This window comes from Macaca fascicularis, chromosome 4, assembly GCF_037993035.2.
Source record: "Macaca fascicularis isolate 582-1 chromosome 4, T2T-MFA8v1.1".
Lineage (NCBI taxonomy): Eukaryota > Metazoa > Chordata > Mammalia > Primates > Cercopithecidae > Macaca > Macaca fascicularis.
The window spans coordinates 60,270,336-60,297,074 of record NC_088378.1 but is presented as its reverse complement, the minus strand read 5'-3'; the positions used below and the strand labels follow the sequence as shown (position 1 = coordinate 60,297,074).

Sequence of the window (26,739 nt, the reverse complement as noted above, 5' to 3'; positions counted from 1 at the left end):
GAAATGGAAACCTGGGGTGGGGGTGGACCAATTGTTCCTGCTTTACCTTCAGGATGAGGGAGAGGTTTTTAAGCTAACTATATAGTTTCAGATCACTCATTCTTCCATTCACTCATTCATTCATAAATAACCACTCTCAGGCGTCCTTCTTCTCCCTCACAGGGAAGGAGTGGGGCCAGGCATTAGAAAATAGCAACTATGTTTAATGAGCATCTCAGTTAGTCCTCACCACCATCCTATGAATTAGGCGTCATTATTATTATTATTTTGAGATGGAGTCTCCCTCTGTCGCCCAGGCTGGAGTGCAGTGACCAGATCTCAGCTCACTGCAAGCTCCGCCTCCTGGGTTTACGCCATTCTCCTGCCTCAGCCTCCCGAGTGGCTGGCACTACAGGCGCCCGCCACCTCGCCCGGCTAGTTTTTTGTATTTTTTTTTTTTACTTCTTTTTTTTTTTTTAATTTTATTTTTTTTTATTATTATACTTTAAGTTCTAGGGTACATGTGCATAACGTGCATGTTTGTTACATATGTATACTTGTGCCATGTTGGTGTGCTGCACCCATCAACTCGTCAGCACCCATCAACTCATCATTTACATCAGGTATAACTCCCAATGCAATCCCTCCCCCCTCCCCCCTCCCCATGATAGGCCCCGGTGTGTGATGTTCCCCTTCCCAAGTCCAAGTGATCTCATTGTTCAGTTCCCACCTATGAGTGAGAACATGCGGTGTTTGGTTTTCTGTTCTTGTGATAGTTTGCTAAGAATGATGGTTTCCAGCTGCATCCATGTCCCTACAAAGGACACAAACTCATCCTTTTTTATGGCTGCATAGTATTCCATGGTGTATATGTGCCACATTTTCTTAATCCAGTCTGCCACTGATGGACATTTGGGTTGATTCCAAGTCTTTGCTATTGTGAATAGTGCCACAATAATTTCGCAAAAGAAGACATTCATACAGCCAACAGACACATGAAAAAATGCTCATCATCACTGGCCATCGGAGAAATGCAAATCAAAACCACAATGAGATACCATCTCACACCAGTTAGAATGGTGATCATTAAAAAGTCAGGAAACAACAGGTGCTGGAGAGGATGTGGAGAAATAGGAACACTTTTACACTGTTGGTGGGATTGTAAACTAGTTCAACCATTATGGAAAACAGTATGGCGATTCCTCAAGGATCTAGAACTAGATGTACCATATGACCCAGCCATCCCATTACTGGGTATATACCCAAGGGATTATAAATCATGCTGCTATAAAGACACATGCACACGTATGTTTATTGCGGCACTATTCACAATAGTTTTTTGTATTTTTTTAGTAGAGACGGGGTTTCACCATGTTAGTCAGGATGGTCTCGATCTCCTGACCTCGTGATCCGCCCATCTCGGCCTCCCAAAGTGCTGGGATTACAGGCTTGAGCCACCGCGCCTGGCCAGGCGTCATTATTTATCATCATATTGTTGATAAGGAAGTCGAAACTCTGAAAAATCAATTGCCAATGATCATAAAATTTGTAAAGGTGAAGCCAAGAATTGAGGCCAGGTCTGCCTGACCACAGTGTCCACACACTTCCTGATACACCTGAGGGTGTTGGGCAGAGGGAGTGAGGTGAGGAGAGGCCTTAGCATTCAGACTCGCTGTGTGTTACAGATTGTTTAACCACCTTGATTTTAGATGATCAGTGGCAAACTGCTAGCAAGAAGAGGAGCTTACAAAAAACAAACTTGTTGTCTTTAGTTTAATTCTTTATTTGAACATCAAATAGGTTGAGAAAATTGTTTACAGGTGCTCGAGCATCCCGCTGGATTCTTTTTCAAAGTGCAAAAGAGGTTTACAAGTGTGTTTCATTAAACAAAGCAAAGCTGCGACAAAACCGAGTCACGTCAGTAATAGTATGCATCAGCAAAAGGGCATATTAATCCATCAAACACAATTTGGCATTTGAGCCTTTTCCCATAAAACAAGAGCTCTACACTGAAGAGTATGAAGTGCACAAAAAGCATTGTTTATCACCTGTGAGAGAACAGAAACTGGCATAATGTCACTTATTAATTCAAGTCTCTATAACCAATGACCTCTCTGTGAATGCAAAGGGGTCTGTGTCTCAGGCACCTGCTCATGGGACAATATGTTGTTTCTAGGGTGCACAGCTCTAAACACACACACTGACGATGGGTTTGGAACATGGCAGCATTTACATATTTTAAAAGTTCAGGCACAATTGGATGCAAAAAAAGAATAGAAATTTTTCTTGAATCTCAAAAGACAGTGCAAAATTGAAGTGCCATAATAGAGGCAGCAATTACTTAGAAAACAATTTGAAATGACTAAAAACGAGGCCACACTTTAATTCAATTGGAAAGGAAATGCAGTTGGAAACAGAGCATAATAACGCTACTGAAAAGATGGATATTTGGGACCACAGTTCATTTGCTCCAGTTGAGAGTAACTTTTCAGGGGATTAACCTGGGAATGGTGCAGAGTCATCTAGATCACGCTCCCAAGACCTGCACCAAACAGAATTATGGTTGCCTTTTGAGCTACTGTATGACTTTATTTGCCTTTCGCATAACTAGCTTCCCGAAGCAGATCTGCCTGTGATTATTAGACATTACTATGGTGTTAGTGATCATTCCCAGTACCCACGGTCCATCTCATAATTGGAAAGTATGAATAGGAAAGGATTTGTAATCAGTGTCATGCAGGGGAAGGAGTACTCTAAGCCAATGGCCCAAATCAATGGCCATTTCAATGTATCAGGTTTCAAGGTGAGAACACCTTAATGTGATCAAAAGTAAATTATCAGTAAGTCCCTCATTTGTTCAGCCCCCAAAAAGCATGGGATATGGCGTGGTTAAACATATCTGCAAGGTTACTAGGGAAATCAAATCAAAGACTGCACTTCCTTAGGGGTTAGATTTTACAACCTACGTTGATAGGGTCTTCTCTTTGGATGACCTAGTCTCTCATAATTGCTGCATGATGGCATTACAGAATCATTACGGCAAGCTAGGCAATGGGGAAAAGAAACACAGACCACTAGCTATTCCATGGACTTTACTGCTGATGTTGTTCTTTCTTCTCTAGAACTGAAGCTGCCATTTTAGAAATGGCTGCAAATGGAGCCAGTTGATGTGCGGTCTCCAGGGCAGAAGTGGACTACGGAACCCTGGTGCACACTCCAGGTGCCAGAATTAACAATTTTCCTCCAAATACTTTCAATACTTTTCTTCATATGTTTGCCATTCCCCAAATTCCTGAATCTACTTCCCCACCATACCTGAGCCCCCAGATAAATCACATCTTTCAAATTTTAACTTGCCTCAGAGTGGGAGAAAGCAGAGGTAAGAGGTTTTTTTTGTCATGTCCCTACACCCAATACCAACATCAGCCAGAAAATATCTGCTGTCCATTAGTGGCACTTCAAGTAAGAATACAAAGAGATTTCCAAAGTTGCTGGAGACCCCTGGGCAAACATTTCAATCACTGATGTTCTCTGCCCATTTCAAATGTAGTAGTATCTTAACATGAATACAAACACATTGGATGAATAATGTAAAACCTTCCGCTGTATAATTGTTTGGCTTTAGCTGGTATTACATCATCTAGTCCTAGAAATTTTTTTTTGTTTTATTTTAATTTTTTTAAAAGAAAATCTAAGTATAAACATTAAAAAGAACCCACTGACCCATTAACTACTGTCCAAAAATATTACTACTGATATTTTGGTAAAAGCAAAATTAGCTGCCCTGAATAATTTTCCTTTTCAGGCATAATCTTTGCTACATAAGATTGTCTGTCATTCAATATCCAACAATAGGCATCTGGATTAGTGCTATTTTGTCTACTGTGGATACAAAAGTTGATATGAAATGTGATCTTCATTTAAATGAATAATCACCAGGCTTTAGGCATAAATGACTGTATACATGACAAGGTAGCTTGAAAAGTATACAAAAAAAAAAAAAAAACTAAATATTTTTCCTTGGTTTTTGCATGTTAACCCAGTCAAATTAAATCCAGAACAGAAGTACTACATTCAATTGTCTGATAAACAAGCAATGTAATTTCAAAAAAATATATATTATACTATATAAGGTGCTTCTTAAACAAACTAAGGTGCTTCTTAAACAAACAGCAACAAAAGAATTATGTTCTTCAACATATCCTTAACACAGATACATAAAATTGTCCCCAAATTTAAGTGCACATAAAAACTTTTTTTTTTTTTTTAATTCCCTCCCAGATTCTCAGTCCTTTGGTGATCACTTAACTGGACAATCAGAAATTAATGAAATCCACTTTTCCAAACAAGACATACCAAGGGAAGCCTGAGCAGCTCACCTGGGTCATTGGCTAACACAGACATCACCTCTCAGTAGGGTTTCAATTATAGACAATAAGGTCACCCAGAGGAAATCAAACATTCTTTTTTGTTAAGAAAAAGGAAGTAACCCATACTTGTGCTAGAGAAGCAAAGGCCCAGGGAAGGCTGCCCTGTGGCTGGAATGAGCCTTTCCTTTTTAGCCTATAAGTCAAAGGAAATTGAAGGAAATGAGCTGGCAGGAGTGGAGGCGATGGGAGTGGGGGAGGAAGGGGGAGGATTTTCTTCCCCAAACCAAACCCTGATTTTGGATTAGCTCTAAACAACCAAGGGCATATGTAATCTGACCAGGCCCCAGTCGGCCTGAGTAGTGACAGCAACGGTCCCCACCCTCCTCCCGTGCCCCAGGGTGCTGGGCCAGTTGTAGGAACACAGCTGTCTACGGCAGCTGTGACAGCTGCTTCTTCCAGCCAGGGCCACGCTGGGAAATGAAGAAGAGCTGGACTACCCCAGGGATCCCAGGGCACCCCCAAAGGGCAATGCGGGGTCTGCAAGGAATGTTCCTAGGTAGCTGCAGCCTGTGGCAGGGCCACCCTGAGCAAGTCTGGCTGTGCCTCAGAACTGTATCCAGTTTCTGCCCTACTTTCCCTCTTGTTCTCTAGTAGCCACAACAATCCTGCACAAGCCCTGTTCAGCTCCATGCCCCAGGGCTAAATGCATCACTAGGGCCCCTGCTCCTTTCAACAACCCTTCACCCTCATCATGCATCACCACAGTGAACAGTTCACCCCTGTGTAAGGCACACACACGCCGGGAAGATCCAAGTACAGCACCCACCGAAACAGGTCCTGAAGCTGACCTAACTGCAAGTTCAGGGAGAGAGGGCTTTCTTTTGTAACACAAAAATAAAAACAAAAATCAAGAACTTATCCCTCATATAGGGAGACTTAACTAAGATCAACTTGCTGCTTTCCATAGGTCCATGGGAGGCACGAATGAACTGGAACCCATGACCGGAAAGCCAGAGGCAGAGCTCTCAGCACATCTGAAGCTGCAGTGTATCAAGTTAAAATAGTCTTGCCAACTAGAGGATCCACCTTCCTTGTGTGCCCCTTGTATTCCTATAGGGGAAATGAATTGACAGTCACCAGATATTCTGCTACAGTCATATAAAAGCTTTAAGGTATACCACTTTCATAAAAGGATGCATTGCCATAGGAATACAAGCGGGTGCTATAATAAACCCTTGACCTAGCTTTCTCCAAGTCCCCAATTAAAGGAGCCACTTTAAATTCTTTGCTGTGGCTTATTCTTAAAGCCATTTAAAAAGTGCTTATCAGAGGTGAAATGTTTACTCTCCAGGCCTGGGTCTCTACAAGTAGCTTAAATGCACAGAGTCGTCTGAGCCCCAACCCGTAGACTGAGTTCAGCTGTGAAGAGCTACAGGAATCCTCACGCTTAGTAACATAGCACAGGGGGAACCAGAGCTGTTACAAAGATTTCGCCCTGGAATCCCTTTGGCTGTTCCCAACAGAAGACAGAAGATGTGCCACTAAGAACTGAGCAAGCAAATGAATGGCCACTCATCTAGAAAGCCATTGGTGGTGGATGCATGCCGGAGTGTATGCAGGAGACAGAATTTGGCTAAAGTGGTGCATGATGAGGGTAAAATGCAGCAGGGATTATCTGAACCGTGGGGGAGCCGGGGAGCTCTCAGACTGTGGCGGGGAAACCCTCTGCGTCCCCCGTGATGTAATACTTTTGCAAGGAATGCGATGAAGTAGAGCCCGCGGTGGCCAAGTGGCTTTGGTCCGTCTCCTCCATGGGCGCCCCTCCACGGCTAGTGGGCGCATGTAGGCGGTGGGCGTCCAGCATCTCCAGCAGCAGGTCGTAGAGGGGCACCACATTCTTGCACTTCATGCTGTACAGATGCTCCATGCCTTTGTTACTGTGGGTGGGAAGACACAGAGAGGACCACTTTAGAGCCAGCCCGAGCCCCAGGAGTGCTGAAATCCCTAGAAGGGGAAGGAAGAGGAACTCCAAAGACACACGGCAGCCAATCTTTCTTGCTGTTTAAAGACCCACTTTAGGATGGGAGCTGGGAAAGCTGAGGGCTTTCAGAGGCCCTAATCTGGAACTCATGGCTGTGAGGTTTTCATTTTCCACCTCCTACGTGGGTGGTCCCACCCTCACACACTCCCTGCAGCCACTTTCAGGGTATTTGCTATGCAGGTGACTTCCACGGCCCTCCGCGGCCTCAAATGAGATCCTATTCCCTTCCAATAGGATCTAAATGCATTCAAATAGGATCGCCAGTGCATCTAAAAAGAGAACAGGAGATATTCAGCCATGAAGGAGCCGGTATTTTAAATGCGTAAAGCAGTTCAAGACGCTCCACTGTTAAATCTCTCACGTCACTTCCCATTTAACTCAGAATCCAATCTAAATGTCTTTCCATGCTCTACAAGGCCCAACTGGTCCAGCTTCCATCCACATCTCCAAGCTCTTCCTGCCTGTCTCCCCTAACCCACTCTCCCTAGCCACACTGATTTTTGTGCTGCCCTTAAAGGAACTAAGCTCCCCCCAAGACTTAGGGGACCCACACTTGCTGTTCCTACTTCCTGGGATGCACCTTCCTCCAGTCTTCAAATGCCGCCTGCTCGGAAAGGTCTACCGCTACCCAGTGGCAGCGGCCTCAAGCCTCTGCAGTCTCAGCCTTCCTCTTTCACACTGGTCTGTTTCTCTTAGCATACTTATCACTACCTGAAATTCTCCTTTTTATTTATTTGTGTTTATTCTCTCCGCCTCCAAACACACACATGCACACACTCACACACTCAGGGCGAATTCCTAGAGAAGCAGGCTTTATCCTGTCCCCTGCTAGGCCTAAAACAGTGCCCAGAGCTCAGTTCATGTTCAGGAAAACAAGGGGGGAAATGGGCAGAGGGAAATGTAGGCACATGGCATTCTCCTTTCCCTACTCTCCTCCTCTGCTCTCCTCCACCAGCCACAACTCTGCTGCCCCACCACACTACTGGTGGCGGGGGTAGGGAGGAGAACAACTATTATCTAGTTTGAAATTTCTTTTAAAAGAAATATGTATCATGAGTAGCAAGGCCAAGAGAATGTCTTAGAAAACTTTGCATTTTTAGTAGGGGAAAATTCAGCTCAAGTTGGAGACCTGCCATGAAAACACAACATCAAAGCTATTCAGGGCCTACAACATGGTCTAAATTACTTGTTTAAGTGTTACTTTTTTTTCCCTCCCCCTCATTTAAAATGCTATAAAAGTTAAATGCCCCCTGGATCTGCCACTGTGTTCCTCGTGCAACCTGATGATTCACATTTACAGTCAGATGAAATCTGATATTGAATTCTCTGAGTAGCAACATATGGCTGGGGCCAAGCTTACTTAACAACATAGACTTCTGTGATTTAGATTGGCTGTAGTGAGGAACCAAAATATTATTATTATTATTATTATTACAATCGTGTGTGTGTGTGAGAGAGAGAGAGAGAGAGAAGCAACCTCTCTCCAGCTTTTCACACGATTCTAACAGAAACTACAGCACTTTCACCTTGCTGCTGCCCTCTGCCAGATGTGGCCAGTAAAATCAGCCAGGGTTGTATATTCAGTGCAAATTTACTTAGTATTAACTAATTAGGCTTGCTAATGCTGACAAGCAGTTAATGGATTTGAAAATTCAGCAATTCCTTTCAACAAATAGAAACACCCAACTGCAATGCATTGAATCTACAACATCACTGACATTCCCAGCTCAGAGTCAAAGCTAAGATGTTTTCCTCCAGGGTAAGGTTATTCTCTCAGCCAGGGATTTTGGCATCTAATCCACTCACGGCTTCCCTCTCTCTAATACTCATCAAAAGAAAAAGACAGGGAAGACTGGAAATGTATACTCTGAATGCAGTCACCTTCTCTACCTGACAGATGTGATTCCTCCGTCTGTTACACAGGGATCCTTGGGGAACCCTGAGAACAGAGACTGCAATCACCTTACCTACTGCAATTACCAAGTAGAAGCCGAATTCACAGGGCAGGGAAAAGCCTGCCATGAGTCATTTGTTCATTCATTCATTCCCTCATTTCTTCGTTCACTCACTCAGTAATAACGTTGTGGGCCTTTACCATATGTAAGTCTTCATATACGGCACTGTGAGGGATGCAAAGAAAATCAGATACATCTATTTTCCCAGGAGCTAATAATTTCTTAAGGTTGTCTCTGGAAAGGGTGGTGCCTGGGACTTTAATGAAGCAAACTTCTTGCCATTTGAATCATGGTCTCAGGATTTGAAGGTCCCTTAAAAATGATAGAATCCAACCTTCTTAAGACATCATAGGCCTTCCCTCACAGCCACTAAGAGAAGGAATCTCTTTCATTCCTAGGGGCCTGGTGTAAGCTCAAGGTCGTGTAGGCTTCATCACCCATGAGTACCTGTCCTAGTGTCATCACTTTGAATCATCGCTGTGGTCCTGCTGGAGTCTGCAATACATAACCCGGCAGTCTCCCCATCTCTTCCCTGCAGATAAGGTCTGCTCATGAGAATGGTATCCACTAAGCTTTTGGCCAAATTGCAGGACGATGGAATGGAAATGAGGCCACTTTCACCTTTTGGCATAGAAAGACTCTATTTTCTCTGCTGATATCCTTCCTTAGCTCTTACAGAAAACATTTGTTGAGTACTTACTATGTGCTCTGCACCGTGCTAGGTGATATTGGGTAAGCAAGCCATGGCTCACAGAGTTGTCAATCTAAATGGGCAGAAAAATAGTAAAATGGGCAGTAACCATAGGGAAGAACAGAGTATAAGTTCCAACTAGGTCTTAAGGGTTAGGAGATGCTTCCTTCAAGGAGTGAGATCTGAGCTATGACAGGTTAGATTATTGCTCAGAAATATTCATGCCCCTGGCAACATGTCCATCTTTGACTCTGGACTCCTCACATGCTTGCTTGGCCAATGAAATGTCAGTGGACATGAGTGAAAGAAAATAGTAAAATGCACTTGCCCAAACAGGACCGCTTTCTCATGCCTCTGCAGTTGCTATGAGAACATGTCCCAGCTAACATGTGGGTACAAGGAGGATAGGAGACATGAGACACAGAGCAGAGTCACCCTGGCCTCAGGCAGCTGCCTCCCAGATGTGTGAGTGAGCCCAGCTGAGGTCAGGAGGGCTGCCCGCCAATCTGCAGCCTGAAGAAGAACCTCCCCCAGATGACTCATCCAACAGTCAGCTATTATGGCTAGAGCTCAGACATGAGGAAGTCCTCGTAAGCTAAGTAAGGGCTGAATCATAAGGAGTAATAAAAACAAAGTGAAACGGTTTATACTTTTATCTAAAAGCAATGAGAAGCCACTGAAGGGTTTTAAGCAGGAGGATGACATCAGATTTGCTTCTAGAATGATCACTCTGGACACATCATGGAGAATGATCTAGAAAGGATCTAGATTACAGGCAGGCATACATGTTCAGTGACTGGCCCAGAAGTCCAACAGAAAATGATGGTGGCTTAGACTAGGGTAATGGCAGTGGGGGTGACAAGAAGGGGTTCAACAGGTATGAAGGAATCAACATTGACTCTCTGTGAGGCATCTGGCCCCAGGGTCTCTCATTTAGGATATCCAGGTGTGCACAGGGACCATAACAGATGTGCCCAGTGTCTTCAGGGGATGTGTACGCTCACAGCCTTCTCTTGATTGGCCCCCTCCTCCTATTTGCACACTGCACCCAATCTCTAAACCCCTGCCCCAAAGCACATGCTTTAAACCAAGCGTAAGTATCGCTTCCTCTCTGCCTTCTCTGACACTTGCCCTGTGACCCATGCAGATTTAAAACATATCTCTCTGTCCTCCCATAGCATTTATGCTTATTCTGTGCCAGGAACTCTCACAAGTGCGCTCTCCATATGCAGGCACCAGTCCTTCCTGGCCAGCTGTCACATAGGTTTGGGGGCGTGTTTTCTTTATGTCTCTCCTGTAGGAAGCCCACAGATGCCTCACCTCATGTGCCTGATGTGGGAGAGGATGAGGAGGAGCTGGGCCAGCCGCCGGTGCTGCTGCTGCAGGGTCAGGCCTGCCTTGGCCATCAGGTGGATCAAAGTGTCTGTGATCTTGTCCAGGACTCGGTGGATATGGTCCTTCTCTTCCAGAGACTTCAGGGTGCTGGACAGAAATGTGTACACTCCTGAATGTGCAGAGAGAGAGTGAGAGAGAGAAGCTCAAAGAGGATGAGGTCTAGGAGACCCAGAGTGTCCTTGGGATGTAATAACGAGCCAGTGGCCTTCCCCAGCACAGTAGTCTAGCATTGGGGATGCTCCAGACCCATTTGAAACCGAGTTACAATGTAAAATTCCTAAGGCATATGCAAGTTTCAGAGCACCAGCAAACCAGGGGGGGGCCCTTTATGTGAGCCATGACCCAGAAAGGGGCTGTTGGCCTTGGGGCCTGTCATGGTAACATGGGCCATCTTTTCTCAGACAGGTCTGACACCAACATGAATTGTCCATGTAATGTAATTGACCGTGTAATTGACAACCCTGTGAGCAGCCACTGTTGTTCCTTTTCACATCAAGAAACTAAAGGGCAGAGAAAGTCACTAACGCCACTAACCTGCTAGGGAACTCGGATATAGGCAGGCAGAGCTTAGATGAAACCCAATCTGCTGACTCCACAGGTGGTAATGATAAAGGAGACGCTCTCTCGGGAGATGTGTGAAACTCGTGGTGAGATTCAGAGACAGAGAGTGATGAGCGATTGGCTAAGTGATTGGAAGGTGATGTTTCCAAGTAGGATTTCTGTTTTAGATCAAGTCTGAAGCCTAAGCACTTTTAATCAAGTTTGCACTTTAGATCAAGTTTGAAGTCTAAGCACTAAGCCTCAGCACAAAAGTTTAGGATGTGGATGGGTATAGGCCACCTTGAAAACCACTGGTTTTTTATGGCCACGTAAGTTTTTCCTCTCTTGCATATTTTCTGAAATAGATCCTGCTCTCTGGGCCCCACAGACAGATCCAGGACAGAAAGTGAGACCATCACGGCACCTGGTGTTTCTGGACAGCATTAGCCTCGAGCCAGAAAATAAGAGCCTATTTCTGAGATTGTATGTGAGGTTGTGAGACAAAAGTTCTTTCCTCTAGCATTGCTAAACTGGGAGGATGAGAATACAGGGCTCTGAATGGCCCTCTTCCCAGCACATGGAACTCCTGTCTGCAGAAAGGAAACTACTGACAACAAGCAGAGGTGATAGTGTGGGGGTGAAAGAGAGAAAGAAAGAGAGAGAGAGAGAGAGAGATCCAGGTAGTAGTCACAAGGTCTTAGTTTTTTCTTTTTCTTTTTTTTTTTTTTTTGAGACAGAGTCTCCACTTTGTCACCCAGGCTGGAGTGCAGTGGCACGATCTCGACTCACTGCAACCTCTGCCTCCAGGGTTTAAACAGTTCTCTGCCTCAGCCTCCCAAGTAGCTGGAATTACAGGTGCCCGCCACCACACCCAGCTAATTTTTGTATTTTTAGTAGAGACAGGGCTTCACCATCTTTGGCAGGCTGGTCTTGAACTGCTGACCTCGTGATCCACCCACCTTGGCCTCCCAAAGTGCTGGGATTGCAGGCGTGAGCCACTGCACCTGGCCAAGTTCTTAGTTCTTACATTTTTTTCACTTGACCTTTGAGCTTTCATATATCCTTCCTAACAGTGTATCAGTGAATCCCCTTTTAGCTTAAGATAGTCAGAGTTGGATTTTTGTCGCTTGTAACTGAAAAAATTCTATTACAAGAAGTTGAGACCTCAACCCAAGGACAGGAAGAAAATGAGTGACAGTGGACTGAGAAGTATTGAGAACAAGAGATGGGCAGGATGGAACAGGCTTTTTGGGGACTACAAGGATGCATTTTCTAACACTGCAGAAATAAGCTCCATCCTGCCTAATCACACCACTTTGCAGGGAGCAGATGACAGTGTTTTGGTTTTTTTTCCCAGATTATGTGTATTTATAGCAACAGTTATCGGTCATCCCACTATTCAGCCCACTGACCATCTCACAAACATATTCCTTCTCCTCTCCTCTCCCCTTCCTCATCAGCACCTTCAAGAGCTAAAGGCTCCCAAGTTTATCCATCCCTGACTTTATGCGGAAAACATGGTGACAAGTTACTGCTCACGTAGCAGCTTGTAGGTTGGAAATGGGAGAAACATCTACACAGAGGAACTCATAGTAAACAGAGTTGTAATTGCCCAGAATGGAAAATGGCTAAGGTTTAAAACTAGCATAACAATAACAACAAAACCAGAATGGTCGGGATCTTGGTTTCCACGCAGTTGAATAGGATAATGTAGCTTTTGGTACCCTGGGGCACTTTGATCTAAAGCAAACAGCACAGAAGAAGTAAGCAGCAGAGAGACAGCAGGTTAAGAAGGAAATTGCTGAATTACTTCACTTATGTTCCATGTGGGCTGCTGGTAGAGAAAGAATGTGTCTATCAGAAAAATAGGCAAATGTCCCATGGCCGTGGTGTTGGCCTGGAGGCGGCAGATAACAGAGGGTGTGAGCTGGGGGATTAGGGCTAGGAGGGCCTCAGTTTACCTCCCCTTGTCTCCGCCTCTCACAGTCCTCTGTGACATCATACACAGTGCAGCCTCACATCCCCTAGAGCCCCTGCCTCCAGCTGGATATCCTAGGAACCCACCCAAGCCACAGAACTGAGTTAGACCAACTTGGATGATGTACTTTCTACCAATTTCCTTTTTTGTTCCCACCCAGGATGCCGGTCTCATTCTCCAATAATCCCTTTCTTGTTGAAGGAAACCACAGAATGGAGACTCAAACAGCTTGAATGTCCCTGCCTGGAAAAGTGACACGTGTGCATCACTTCTCTTGTTATTGTTTCCACGGCGAGAAAGCACGCTGTGCTGGGACCTCAGCAACCCCGAGAGCCAGCATTTCACCATGACCTTGTCAATGGAGGTCAAAGACACGGCACTCAGCCTCTGGGGAGTGACTTTTTTCTTGGGCTGCTAGTGTTCCATCCTCCTTAAGGTGCGTGTGGCTTCCTTTATCCAGCACGCACTTATTGAGAACCTAGTATGTGCATGACTATGCTAAGGATTCCGAGCCTTACTTCCTTTCAAGTGTTAATGTTTTAAGAGCAGATATTGCCTGCAGAGAGAGAATGTTCTTAACACGGACTCTCAGGATGCAGGCCATTTGCAGAACAAGCCTGTTTTTCTAGTCCTGTTTTGGCATCAATACAGCTTATCATCTCATCCTTGTCAGCAGATGCTTCCTAGCTGTGCAAATATATTGAGAAATAAAAATAGGGTCCTGTTGAAATGCCAATAGTTGACAACAGAAGCCATCTTCTTTCTGGACTTCTCTGGCAAAATGTCGTCCATGTTTGCTGCCTGTTGCCCTTCAGGGGCCATTTGGGAGAAACAACAGAAATTCAGATTCCCAGAATGCTTCATGTGCTTTGGCAACCACCGCCAATAAGCAAGAGCAAAACAGGGCTGCTGGTAGTTTCCATATCCCAGGTGGTCTCTCCCACCCTGGATGGCCACACCACTGTGCCCAGCAGCACAAAGCAACTGAGCAGACAGTGTGGACCCGCAGAAATATTCTTGCAACAAGGTAGGCTTTTGCAACTCTGGAGATTGCTCCAAATCCCAATGATGGAAACAAACAAACAAAATCTATATGTCATTATCCAGTCTTGAGATGCTGCCAGCAAATCTGAGCTTCTAGGCATCCTGAATCTTATAGCCAATAAGGAGATATCTAGGAAGAGTCTGGGGAAACTGAGTGGTACAAACGAAAGGGGAGCGAAGCCACGAGGATACCCCTATGTACAAGACATCGCAATTTAGTCTCTTGCTCTCTCCCTCACTCTCAATTCTGCTGTCCCTCACCTTCTCTCATTTTGCTAGGACATTCTCTCTTCCTTTTCCTCTTTCCATCTCCACCCCAGAGGAACCCCGTTCTCCATTTCTCAGCACTTTTCTAGATAACGGAGTCTTCCGAAAGCTGGAGGAGGTGTGTCGTACACTGCAGTACCCGTGCGGTGTGGCTGTGCCCAGAAGGAAGCTCTAGTACAACCAGGGGTCCCCTTGCCATGGCCTCCATGGAGATGGGGGGCACATCTAAATGTCCCTGGAGAAGTAAGACATGCTGATGCCTATGGCTTACCAGATGCTTGAGGACAAACTCTTCAAGCCAGACCAGATTTTCTTTCTGTTCCCAAAGGAAGGATGTGACAGCAGACCCTGAGAGAGTCCTTCATTCTATTGCAGCTTGATCAAAAACAGAATGACTCAAAGGAAAAAGTGAAGAAAATTCCTCAAGTCACAGTTTAAGTAGTCTGGACCAGAAAGCTGCCACTTAGCTTGGAGAAGGAGGAGCTTTCAGCACTCACAGAGAGGTCCTAGGGATGAGTCACACATCAGCCTTTCGGGTGCCCCGCTGGGGACTCATTCTACAACCAAATAGCGTGCTTGCTCAAAAGTGCCACCGAAGCTGACCGTCTGATAAACACGTTTGTTGTATGCTTCTCCTATGATTGTGGTTCATTTGTGGTTCTGGGAGTGGCACTGTCCCTAACAGGGTGTTTGGACAGCCTGAGGCTGCTGTTGCCACTTCTTGGAAGGGACTATACTGGATGTCCTACAATGTGCAAGACAGTCCCTAACAATGAAGGATTTGTTCCAGTTCCTATGCCTCTCAAATGCCCTACTGAACTAAATCTACTACAAATAAAAATCTAGAGTGGCTGGATGCAGTGGCTCATGCCTGTAACCCCAGCACTCTGGGAGGCCGAGGCAGGCGAATCACTTGAGGTGAGGGGTTCAAGACCAGCCCGGCCAACATGGTGAAATCCTTTCTCTACTAAAAATACAAAAGTTAGTCACGCATGGTGTCAGGTGCCTGTAATCCCAACTACTCGGGAGGCTGAGGCAGGAGAATCGCTTGGACCCGGGAGGTGGAGGTTGCAGTGAGCCAAGATCGCACCACTGCACTCCAGCCTGGGTGACAGAGTGAGACTCCATCTCAAAAAAAAAAAAAAAAAAAAAACAAGTAGTGAAAAGTTTCGAAAAGCTTTCACATGGCTGTGCCCAAAAGTTCCAGTATATTAATTGGTTATAGAGAAGGAAGTTTAAATGGAATAAAATTTCCCCAAATTATTAAATAATTTATTCACTTTATTTAGTTTGGCAATTGAATATATTATGTCAGCTTTTCAACCATGCATTTAATTGAAATGATTTCAGCGCAGTTGAACAGGTACCACAAAAACAATACAAATGGATGTAAATATGTAGACAGGAGCTGTAAGACTCTACTAAATAAAATTAGAGCCAACAATTATAAAATAGTACACATCAATGAAATATTGTTATTGCCTCCTATATGTTTTAAAATAAATATGTAACATGATAAGAAATCCATTTTTGTGGGTACATATTAAAATCATTTTGAGGTTTGTATCTTTTTGTTTTACATTGACATCATCTCCAGAGTTTTTGTACACGCTTCCTGATAGCCTCTTACATGTTTTATTGTTCCTTTTTCCAATCCATCTTGTCTTCTCCACTGCTTATCCAAAGGATATAATCTCCAAGGCCTTGTTAAGTTCCAGAGACTGACTGAATATTTGCCTTGAATGTAGTGGGATATTAAGATAGGATAAATGTTTCTATCCACTTTGGCTCTTTTTCATCTTATAACAAAGGGAATCACTTTGACAATACACTTATAATAAAGCCAGACTCATTTGCAAAATTATTTCTTCATTTTTTATTCTTCTTTCACTTCCACAGTCTGAATTTTCTTGGCATGTGTTTTAGCCCATTTTCTGTTGTTTATAACAGAATACCTGAAACTGGGTAACTTACAAAGAAAAGGAATTCATTTCTTACAGTTGTGGAGGTTGGGAAGTCCTAGGCCAAGGGGACACCTTGGGTGAGGGCCTTCTTTCTGGTGGGGACTCTGCAGGATCCCGAGGTGGCTCCTATGGCAAGGGGGCTGAGTGTGCCAGTGCAGGTCTCTCTTCCTTCTCTTATAAAGCTACCAGTCCCACTTCTGGGATATTCCTTGATCCACCAGCGCGTTATTCGGTGAATGGTTTCAACCACTCATGAGTGTAGAACCTTCACGAACCAATCATCTCGTAAAGGTCCTACTTCTCAATACTGCCACATTGGGGATTAAATTTCAACATGAGTTTTGGAAGGGACAAATATTCAGACCACACAGTAGCATATTTTTACTAATCGATTTATTTTTTTTTTTCTCCTTTTATCATACACAAATAGGTTCGTTAGTTTTTAGTTTTCTCAATCTGGTGTCCATCTCTTTTTCTGCTTTTTCATATGCCTGTACTTCTCGTATAAAAAGCCTCTGATCGTCTTCTCGTATCCAAATATTCATTATAAGTATATATAAGCATTTTATTACTGTATTATGTTTCCTACTTTAGTCAAGCTTGGGCATCTGCATTGAAATATATATCATTTTATTTTAGTATAGTTTAATATTATTTCTCCTTTATATGATGGTTATAAAATACACTAAATTTTTAATTATATGTACAGGTAAATTATTACCTAGTTGTTTCATTTAAGAGTAGTCAAAGGAATATGTATGTTTTATTAGACTGGTAGTTTGTTACTGGCAATTGAAGGAGATTTTTCTCTTAAGGTTTGTGAATCTCAAACTTGGCTGTCTCTCAGAATCTCCTGTGGAGTTTTACAAGATGCAGCTGTCAGGTTCCATCAAAACCTCATGATTGGAAGCTGAGGGTGGAGCCCTGATATCTGTGCTTTTAAAAAAACTCTCCATTAACAGCCAGGATGACGAATCACAAGACTATCTTAGCTTCTTTGTATTGTGGCTACTGAAATGTAAAATCTTGAAAACATGGACTGAATCTTTGTTTTGTGAAAAGAGCCCTATCACGATGCTACGATGACTTTAAGAGGATGACTTATCCATGGATAGCCTTGCTCCTCCATGCCTGTTCTGCCTTTCTGCCTGGACTGGTTATAATGGAGATAACTCTTAGGATGACCTTGGAAGCCACCCATTCATGACGGCAGAGCCCTCAACAGCCTGACTCCCTGAGTGACCACATCAGAGAGGGTTATGATACTAACCTGTTCATGGACCCAGCATTGTTAAGTAAACAAGAAATAAACTTCTAGGTGTTTGAGCCATTATACATTTTGTAGCCTATTTGTTACAGTAGGTGTCCTACTCTGATGCAAGATGAGAAGTATTTTATGACTTACTGATGGGAAAGTGAATACATTTGTGAAAAGAGGAATAAAGCCAGAGGAATATTTTGTATGCCTCTTTTTGTTGCCATTTCCTACATTCTTAAGGCTTTAGGTTGCAAAGTTTACTTAGAAATCATTCTATTCCCTAATGCCAATACTGCCACACTTCGTTATGGAAACCACAGTCTAAATTCTAGAACCAGCTAGACATCCCCCATCATGCCATCCATTCATTCTGAATACTAACATACTTCATAGCAACCAATTTGTTCAAAGAACTAATGGGCAAGCCTAAGACACTTGAATGTCTAGTTTGTTATGATTTAAAGCCCTCAACATTACTAAAGACTTCAAAGAGATTGCTCTATGGCATAGAGGAACTAACTTCTCATTATGTGAATTGAATAAAGAGATTACTGCTTTGGGAAATATTTGTTCATAGATAGGAAACTTCCATCCTTCTACTGATGTGTAATGTTTACCTGAAAGGTGAAGAGCGTGCTCATAACCCAATCCTTGAGCAAATGTGTATTGTTAGACTAGTGTGTATAAGACCATACACTTATCGAAGTCCTCTCTAAGAGGTCTCAAAGGGAGATGACAGTGAAGATGAGTGTTTTTGCTGGGAACCCAGCAAGGGAACATGGCAGTCCTGTTCATTTGGTATTGCTATATACCCACTTGGCACAGATACTACATAACCAACCATATGCTTCTGATTCAGTGACATTTTTCAACTTGTATAATTTTTTATTGAAATCTACTAGATGTTCTAGAAAGTAAATACTTGGTGTATCAACACATTCACAGTGAAACTGATGAACTGATTCAGTTGACTTGAGAAAAAAAATCTTAAATGTGCACTTTTTAAAAAGAATTTAATATCTCACTTTTAAATATAAAGTCCTAGTTTTTAATTTTTATAAGAAACATTATATTTATTTAAATATTTAAGTATTAATTATTAATAATAAAATAAATATTAATTATTTAAATAAATATTAAATATTTATTTAAATAAATTTTGTAATAAATATTATAGCCTTTGTAATAAAATATTATAGCCTTATACCTTTTAGGACAAAGCCATTACGTATCTATATTTTCCTTAGGAGCCTTCTTTTCATTAGTTGTATCTGTAATGTATTTTTAAACAGCCAGGGTTCTGGATTTCGTACTCCACAGTCAGTTACTATCTTTCCAAGGTCAGAAAAGATGCCCTAAAGACACACTTGGAAAATGCACAGTCCATCTATTGCAGAGGAGTTTGCAGAAAGTTCCATGTGGAACTTCTAGTCCCACTGGGATGACCTGGTCTCAGAGGCTTTGAGGGTTTCCTTTTTTCCCAGAAAAGGCAGACCAAAACATCCTGGATATATTTGTTTCCCTGGATCCCACCCTTTCTTGCCTGGTATTTCAGTAATAACTAAGCCACAACGCAGAGCAGGAAGCCGCTCTTACACACTGGGGAAGATTGTGTTTTCCAAGGATGACCACACCAGTATCTCCTATCCACAAGTTTTTCTACAAGGTGTTCTTGGCACCCTTCCCATGGAGATATGGGATCTGGGCCCTCTCCCTTGAAACTGAGTGGACTCATGACTCACTTCTAATCAATAGAATGGGCTGGAAGTGACACATTACCACTTCTAAGTGCATGTCATAGAAGGCTATGAAACTTTTGTTTTGTCAGCTGGGACAGTTGCTTCTGGAGCCCTTGCCACTTTGTGAGAGGTCTAGTGTCCCATGCTGTGATATCAGACAGGTCTCCCATTTGACAGGTCCAGTTGATGTCCCAGCCAACAGCCAATATCAATTGCTAGCCTATGAATAAAGATACCTCAAGGTGGCTCCAGCCCGTAACTCTCAAATTACCCCTGGTTGACAACTCTCCCCATCTAAGACTTCAGACATTGTGAACATGAGACAAGTCATTCCCTCTGTGTCTTATCCAAATTTATGATCTATAGAGTCCAAACATTTTTTTTCTAGCTGTTAAATTTAGCAGTCAGCAGCAGTAACCAGAACATGCCTGGACACCTTTTTTTCTTTTTCTTTTTTATTTTTTCTAGAAAGAGAGACAGGGTCTTGCTCTGTCACCCAGGCTGGAGTGCAGTGGTGCGATCATGGCTCACTGCAGCCTCAAACTCCTGCCCTCAAGCAATCCTCCCGCCTCAGCCTCTCAAGTAACTGGGTCTATAGGCACACGCCACCATGCCCAGCTATACCTAGACATCTATGCCAGATGCTTCAGGAGGAAAGTGATCCAGAAGAGGAAGATAGGAGATTTCACTCCCGACCTGATACACTAAGAGGTGGAATAGAATTTCAATGCTTCCTGCCCCATGTTATAAACTCTGCCTACCAATGCCCTGACCTAGCCCTCATCCATGCAGTGATAAGGGCTTCGGTGCATCCTATGAAGTGTGAAGTTAGTGGTTTTCATAGGAGAACTTTAGCCTAATCACCACCAAGGTGATTATCAAAACACATGGATCATCCCCTAACTGGTAACCCAAAAGATCTGTACTCCGGTTTCTCACCACGGAATAAATGACTTCGAGTTGTCAGTTGCACAGTCCTTGCCAAAGTCCTACTTGTGAGAAATAGACTTTGTAGAACTTTGTCTGAAAAGGAATTTTTATGTTGAATAACTGGTCTATTTTTTTTTAATTAAAAGCCTGTGAACCTTATAATAAAATGTGTTCTTTTTGTTTTGGCCAGGCAAACGAAATTTACAGCCAAACTGTAAAGATATACTTCTGTGTGTGTGCATCATTTTCATGCTGCTGTTAAAGACATACCCAAGACTGGGAAGAAAAAGAGGTGTCATTGGACTTACAGTCCTAAGGCTAGGAATGCCTTAGAATCATGGCGGGAGGTGAAAGGCACTTTTTTTTTCTTTTTATTATACTTTAAGTTCTAGGGTACATGTGCACAATGTGCAGGTTTGTTACATAGGTACACATGTGCCATGCTGGTTTGCTGTACCCATCAACTTGTCATTTACATTAGGTATTTCTCCTAATGCTATCCCTCCCCCACTCCCCCAACCCCCTGACAAGCCCCAGTATGTGATATTCCTCGCCCTGTGTCCATGTGTTCTCACTGTTCAACGCCCACCTATGAGTGAGAACATGTGGTGTTTGGTTTCATGTCCTTGTGATAGTTTGCTTAGAATGATGGTTTCCAGCTTCATCCACATCCCTGCAAAGGACATGAACTCATCCTTTTTTATTGGCTGCATAGTATTCCATGGTGTATATGTGCCACATTTTCTTAATCCAGTCTATCATTGATGGACATTTGGGTTGGTTCCAAGTCTTTGCTATTGTAAATAGTGCTGCAATAAGCATACGTGTGCATGTGTCTTTATAGTAGCATGATTTATAATCCTTTGGGTATATACCCACTAATGAGATCGCTGGGTCAAACGGTATTTCTAGTTCTAGATCCTTGAGGAATTGCCACACTGTCTTCCACAATGGTTGAACTAATTTACACTCCCACCAACAGTGTAGAGGCATTCCTATTTCTCCACATCCTCTCCAGCATCTGTTGTTTGCTGACTTTTTAATGATTGCCATTCTAACTGGCATGAGATGGTATCTCATTGTGGTTTTGATTTGCATTTCTCTGATGACCAGTGATGATGAGTATTTTTTCATATGTCTGTTGGCTGCATAAATGTCTTGAGAAGTGTCTGTTCATATCCTTTGCCCACTTTTTTGATGGATTTGTTTTTTTCCTGTAAATTTGGTTAAGTTTTTCGTAGATTCTACAAAGATATTACCCCTCTGTCAGATGGGTGGATTGCAAAAATTTTCTCCCATTCTGTAGGTTGCCTGTTCACTCTGATGATAGTTTCCTTTGCTGTGCAGAAGCTCTTTAGTTTAATTAGATCCAATTTGTCTATTTTGGCTTTTGTTGCCATTGCTTTTGGTGTTTTAGTCATGAAGTCTTTGCCCATGCCTATATCCTGAATGGTATTGTATAGGTTTTCTTCTATGTGTTAGGTCTTACATTTAAGCCTTTAGTCCTTCTTGAGTGAATTTTTGTATACAGTGTAAGGAAGGAATCCAGTTTCAGCTTTCTACATATGGCTAGCCAGTTTTCCCAGCACCATTTATTAAATAGGGAATCCTTTTCCCATTGCTTGTTTTTGTCAGGTTTGCCAAAGATCAGATGTGTGGTGTTATTTCTGAGGCCTCTGTTCTGTTCCATTGGTCTATATATCTGTTTTGGTACCAGTACCATGCTGTTTTCATTACTGTAGCCTTGTAGTATAGTTTGAAGTCAGGTAACGTGATGCCTCCAGCTTTGTTCTTTTTGCTTAGGATTGTCTTGGCTTTGCAGGCTGTTTTTTGGTTTCATGTGAACTTTAGTTTTTTTCAAGTCTGTGAAGAAAGTCAGGGGTAGCTTAATGGGGATAGCATTGAATCTATAAATTACTTTGGGCAGTATGACCATTTTCACAATATTGATTCTTCCTATCCATGAGCATGGAATGTTTTTCCATTTGTTTGTGTCCTCTTTTATTTTGTTGAGCAGTGGTTTGTAGTTCTCCTTGAAGAGGTCCTTCACATCCCTTGTAAGTTGGATTCCTAGGTATTTTATTCTCTTTGTAGTAATTGTGAATGGGAGTTCACTCATGATTTGGCTCTCTGTTTGTCTATTATTGGTGTACAGGAATGCCTGTGATTTTTGCACATTGATTTTGTATCCTTAGACTTTGCTGAAGTTGCTTATCAACTTAAGGAGATTTTGGGCTGAGACGATGGGGTTTTCTAAATATACAATCGTGTCATCTGCAAACAGAGACAATTTGACTTCCTCTTTTCCTAATTGAATATCCTTTATTTCTTTCTCTTGCCTGATTGCCCTAGCCAGAACTTCCAACACTATGTTGAATAGGAGTGGTGAGAGAGGGCGTTCTTATCTTGTGCTGGTTTTCAAAGGGAATGTTTCCAATTTTTGCCCATTCAGTATGATATTGGCTGTGGGTTTGTCATAAATAGCTCTTACTGTTTTGAGTTACGTTCCATCAATACCTAGTTTATTGAGAGTTTTTAGCATGAAGGCTCTTGGATTTTGTCAAAGACCTTTTCTGCATCTATTGACATAATCATGTGTTTTGGTTCTGTTTATGTGATGGATTACGTTTATTTATTTGCATATGTTGAACCAGCCTTGCGTCCCAGGGATGAAGCTGACTTGGTTTTGGTGGATAAGCTTTTTGATGTGCTGTTGGGTTTGGTTTGCCAGTATTTTATTGAGGATTTTCACATGGATGTTCCTCAGGGATATTAGCCTAAAATTCTCTTTTTTGTTGTGTCTCTGCCAGGTTTTGGTATCCGGATGATGCTGGCCTCATAAAATGAGTTGGGGAGGATTCCCTCTTTTTCTATTGATTGGAATAGTTTCAGAAGGAATGGTACCAGCTCCTCTTTGTACCTCTGGTAGAATTCGGCTGTGAATCTCTCTGGTCCTGGACATTTTTGGTTGGTAGGCTATTAATTATTGCCTCAATTTCAGAACCTGTTATTGGTCTATTCAGAGATTCAACTTCTTCCTGGTTGGGTCTTGGGAGGGTGTATGTGTCCAGAAATTTATCCATTTCTTCTAGATTTTCTAGTTTATTTGCATAGAGGAGTTTATAGTATTCTATGATGGTAGTTTGTATTTCTGTGGGATCGGTGGTGATATCCCCTTTATCATTTTTTATTGCGTCTATTTGATTCTTCTGTCTTTTCTTCTTTATTAGTCTTGCTAGCGGTCTATCAATTTTGTTGATCTTTTCAAAAAACCAGCTCCTCGATTCATTGATTTTTGGAAGGGTTTTTTGTGTCTCTATTTCCTTCAGTTCTGCTCTGATCTTAGTTATTTCTTGCCTTCTGCTTGCTTTTGAATTTGTTTGCTCTTGCTTCTCTAGTTCTTTTAATTGTGATGTTAGGGTGTCAATTTTAGATCTTTCCTGCTTTCTCTTGTGAGCATTTAGTGCTATACGTTTCCCTCTACACACTGCTTTAAATGTGTCCCAGAAATTCTGGTACATTGTGTCTTTGTTCTCATTGGTTTCAAAGAACATCTTTATTTCTGCCTTCATTTCATTATGTACCCAGTAGTCATTCAGGAGCAGGTTGCTCAGTTGCCGTGTAGTTGTATGGATTTGAGTGAATTTCTTAATTCTGAGTTCTAATTTGATTGCCCTGTGGTTTGAGAGACAGTTTGTTGTGACTTCTGTTCTTTTACATTTGCTGACGACTGTTTTACTTTCAATTATGTGGTCAATTTTAAAATAAGTGTGATGTGGTCCTGAGAAGAATGTATATTCTGTTGATTAGGGTGTAGAGTTCTGTAGATGTCTATTAGGTCTACTTGGTCCAGAGCTGAGTTCAAGTCCTGGATATCCTTGTTAATCTCTGTCTTGTTGATCTGTTTAATATTGACAGTGGGGTTTTGAAGTCTCCCATTATTATTATGTGGGAGTCTGTCTCTTTGTAGATCTCTAAGGACTTGCTGTATGAATCTGGGTGCTCCTGTACTGGGTGCATATATATTTAGGGTAGTTAGCTCTTCTTGTTGAATTGATTTCTTTACCATTATGTAGTGGCTGTCTTTGTCTCTTTTGATCTTTGTTGGTTTAAATGCTGTTTTATCAGAGACTAGGATTGCAACCCCTGCTTTTTTTTTTTTTTTCTTTTTGCTTTCCATTTGCTTGGTAGATCTTCCTTCATCCCTTTATTTTGATCCTATGTGCATGTGAGATGGGTCTCCCGAATACGGCGCACCAAAGGGTCTTGACTCTTTATCCAATTTGCCAGTCTGTGTCTTTTAATTGGAGCATTTAGCCCATTTACATTTAAGGTTAATATTGTTGTGTTTGAATCTGATCCTGTCATTATTATGTCAGCTGGTTATTTTGCCCATTAATTGATGCAGTTTCTTCATAGCATCGATGGTCTTTACAATTTGGCATGTTCTTGCAGTGGCTGGGTACCAGTTGTTCCTTTCCATGTTTAGTGCTTCCTTCAGGAGCTCCTGTAAGGCAGGCCTGGTGGTGACAAAATCTCTCAGCATTTGCTTGTCTGTAAAGGGTTCTATTTCTCCTTCACTTATGACGCTTAGCTTGGCTGGATATAAGATTCTGGGTTGAAAATTCTTTTTTATAAAATTTTTTAAGAATGTTGAATATTGGCCCCCACTCTCTTCTGGCTTGTAGGGTTTCTGCTGAGAGATCCCCCTGTTAGTCTGATGGGCTTCCCTTTGTGGGTAACCTGACCCTTCTCTCTGGCTGCCCTTAACGTCTTTTTGCTTCATTTCAAACTTGTTTAATCTGAAAATTATGTGTCTTGGGGTTGCTCTTCTTGAGGAGTATCTTTGTGGTGTTCTCTGTATTTCCTGAATTTGAATGTTGGCCTGCCTTGCTAGGTTAGGGAAGTTATCCTGGATAATATCCTGAAGAGTGTTTTCTAACTTGGTTCCATTCTCCCCATCACTTTCCAGTACACCAATCAAACATGTATTTGGTTTCTTCACATAGTCCCATATTTCTTGGAGGCTTTGTTCATTTCTTTTCATTCCTTTTTTTCTCTCGTCTTGTCTTCTCACTTTATTTCATTAATTTGATTTTCAACCACTGATATCCTTTCTTCCACTTGATCAAATCAGCTATTGAAGTTTGTGCATATGTCACAAAGTTCTCATGCTGTGGTTTTCAGCTCCATCAAGTCATTTAAGGTCTTCCCTACACTGTTTATTCTAGTTAGACTTTCATCTAACCTTTTTTTCAAGGTTTTTAGCCTCCTTATGATGTGTTAGAACATGCTCCTTTAGCTTGGAGAAGTTCGTTATTACCGACCTTCTGAAGCCTACTTCTGTCGACTCACCAAAGTCATTCTCCATCCAGTTTTGTTCCCTTGCTGGTGAGGAGCTGCGATCCTTTGGAGGAGAAGAGGCACTCTGGTTTTTGGAATTTTCTGCTTTTCTGCTCTGGTTTCTCCCCATCTTTGTGGTTTTATCCACCTTTGATCTTTGATGTTGGTGACCTACAGATGGGGTTTTGGTGTGGATGTTCTTACTGTTGATGTTGATGCTCTTCCTTTCTGTTTATTAGTTTTCCTTCTAACAGTCAGGCCCCTCAGCTGCAGGTCTGTTGGAGTTTGCTGGAGGTCCACTCCAGACCTTGTTTGCCTGGGTATCACCTGTGGAGGCTGCAGAACAACAAATATTGCTGCCTGATCCTTCCTCTGGAAGCTTCGTCCCAGAGAGGCACCTGCCTGTTTGAGGTGTCTCCCAGTCAGGCTACATGGGGGTCAGGGACCTGCTTGAGGAGGCAGTCTCTCAGTTCTCAAAGCTCGAGCACTGTGCTGAGAGAACTACTGCTCTTTTCAGAGCTGTCAGACAGGGATGTTTAAGTCTGCAGAAGCTGTCTGCTGCCTTTTGTTCTGCTATGTGCTGCCCCCAGAGGTGGAATCTAGAGAGGCAGTAGGCCTTGCTGAGCTGCGGTGGGCTCTGCCCAGTTCGAGCTTCCCCACTGCTTTGTTTACACGATGAGCTACTCAAACCTCAGCAATGACAGACGCCCCTTCCCCCATCAAGCAGTAGCATTGCAGGTTGATCTCAGACTGCTGCGCTAGCAGTGAGCAAGGCTCCATGGGTGTGGGACCCACTGAGCCAAGCAAAGGAGGGTATCTCCTGGTCTTCTAGTTGCCAAGACTGTGGGGAAAAGTGCAGTATTTGGTCAGGAGTGTACTGTTTCTCCAGGTACAGTCTGTCATGGTTTCCCGTGGCTAAGAAAGGGAAATCCCCTGACCTCTTGCACTTTGTGGGTGAGGTGACACCCTGCCCTGCTTTGGCTCACCCTCTGTGGGCTGCACCACTTTCCAACCAGTCCCAGTGAGATGAACCAGGTGCCTCAGTTGGAAATGCAGAAATCACCTGCCCTCTGCTTCTATCTCACTGGGAGCTGCAGACTGGAGCTATTCCTATATGGCCATCTTGGAAGTGACCAAAAGATTGGTTTTTAAATGGAAAAAAATATGTTTTCCTGACAGAGTATAAAAGAGCATCTAACCCACTGCAAAGAGAGGTCTTATGAAATTCAAGGGGTGTACCACGGC

General features: G+C 42.8%; 1 protein-coding gene across 7 annotated transcripts in view; it reads right to left on the bottom strand.

Moving 5' to 3' along the window:
- Positions 1–1,746: 1,746 nt before the first annotated feature.
- Positions 1,747–26,739, bottom strand: part of ESR1 (estrogen receptor 1) — a 432,869-nt gene continuing 407,876 nt past the window's right edge. For 4 of the 7 annotated variants that reach the window (XM_005552152.5, XM_045390344.3, XM_015448976.4 and 1 more), the window contains 2 exons: positions 10,357–10,540; positions 1,747–6,286 (listed from right to left, as the gene is read on the bottom strand). In XM_005552152.5, the coding sequence (XP_005552209.1) occupies positions 6,052–6,286; positions 10,357–10,540 (419 nt within the window). In that variant the 3' untranslated portion in view covers positions 1,747–6,051. The remainder of the gene's footprint in view (positions 6,287–10,356; positions 10,541–26,739) is intronic. The other 3 variants (XM_065542899.2, XM_015448977.4, XM_074037298.1) reach the window with 1 other exon arrangement.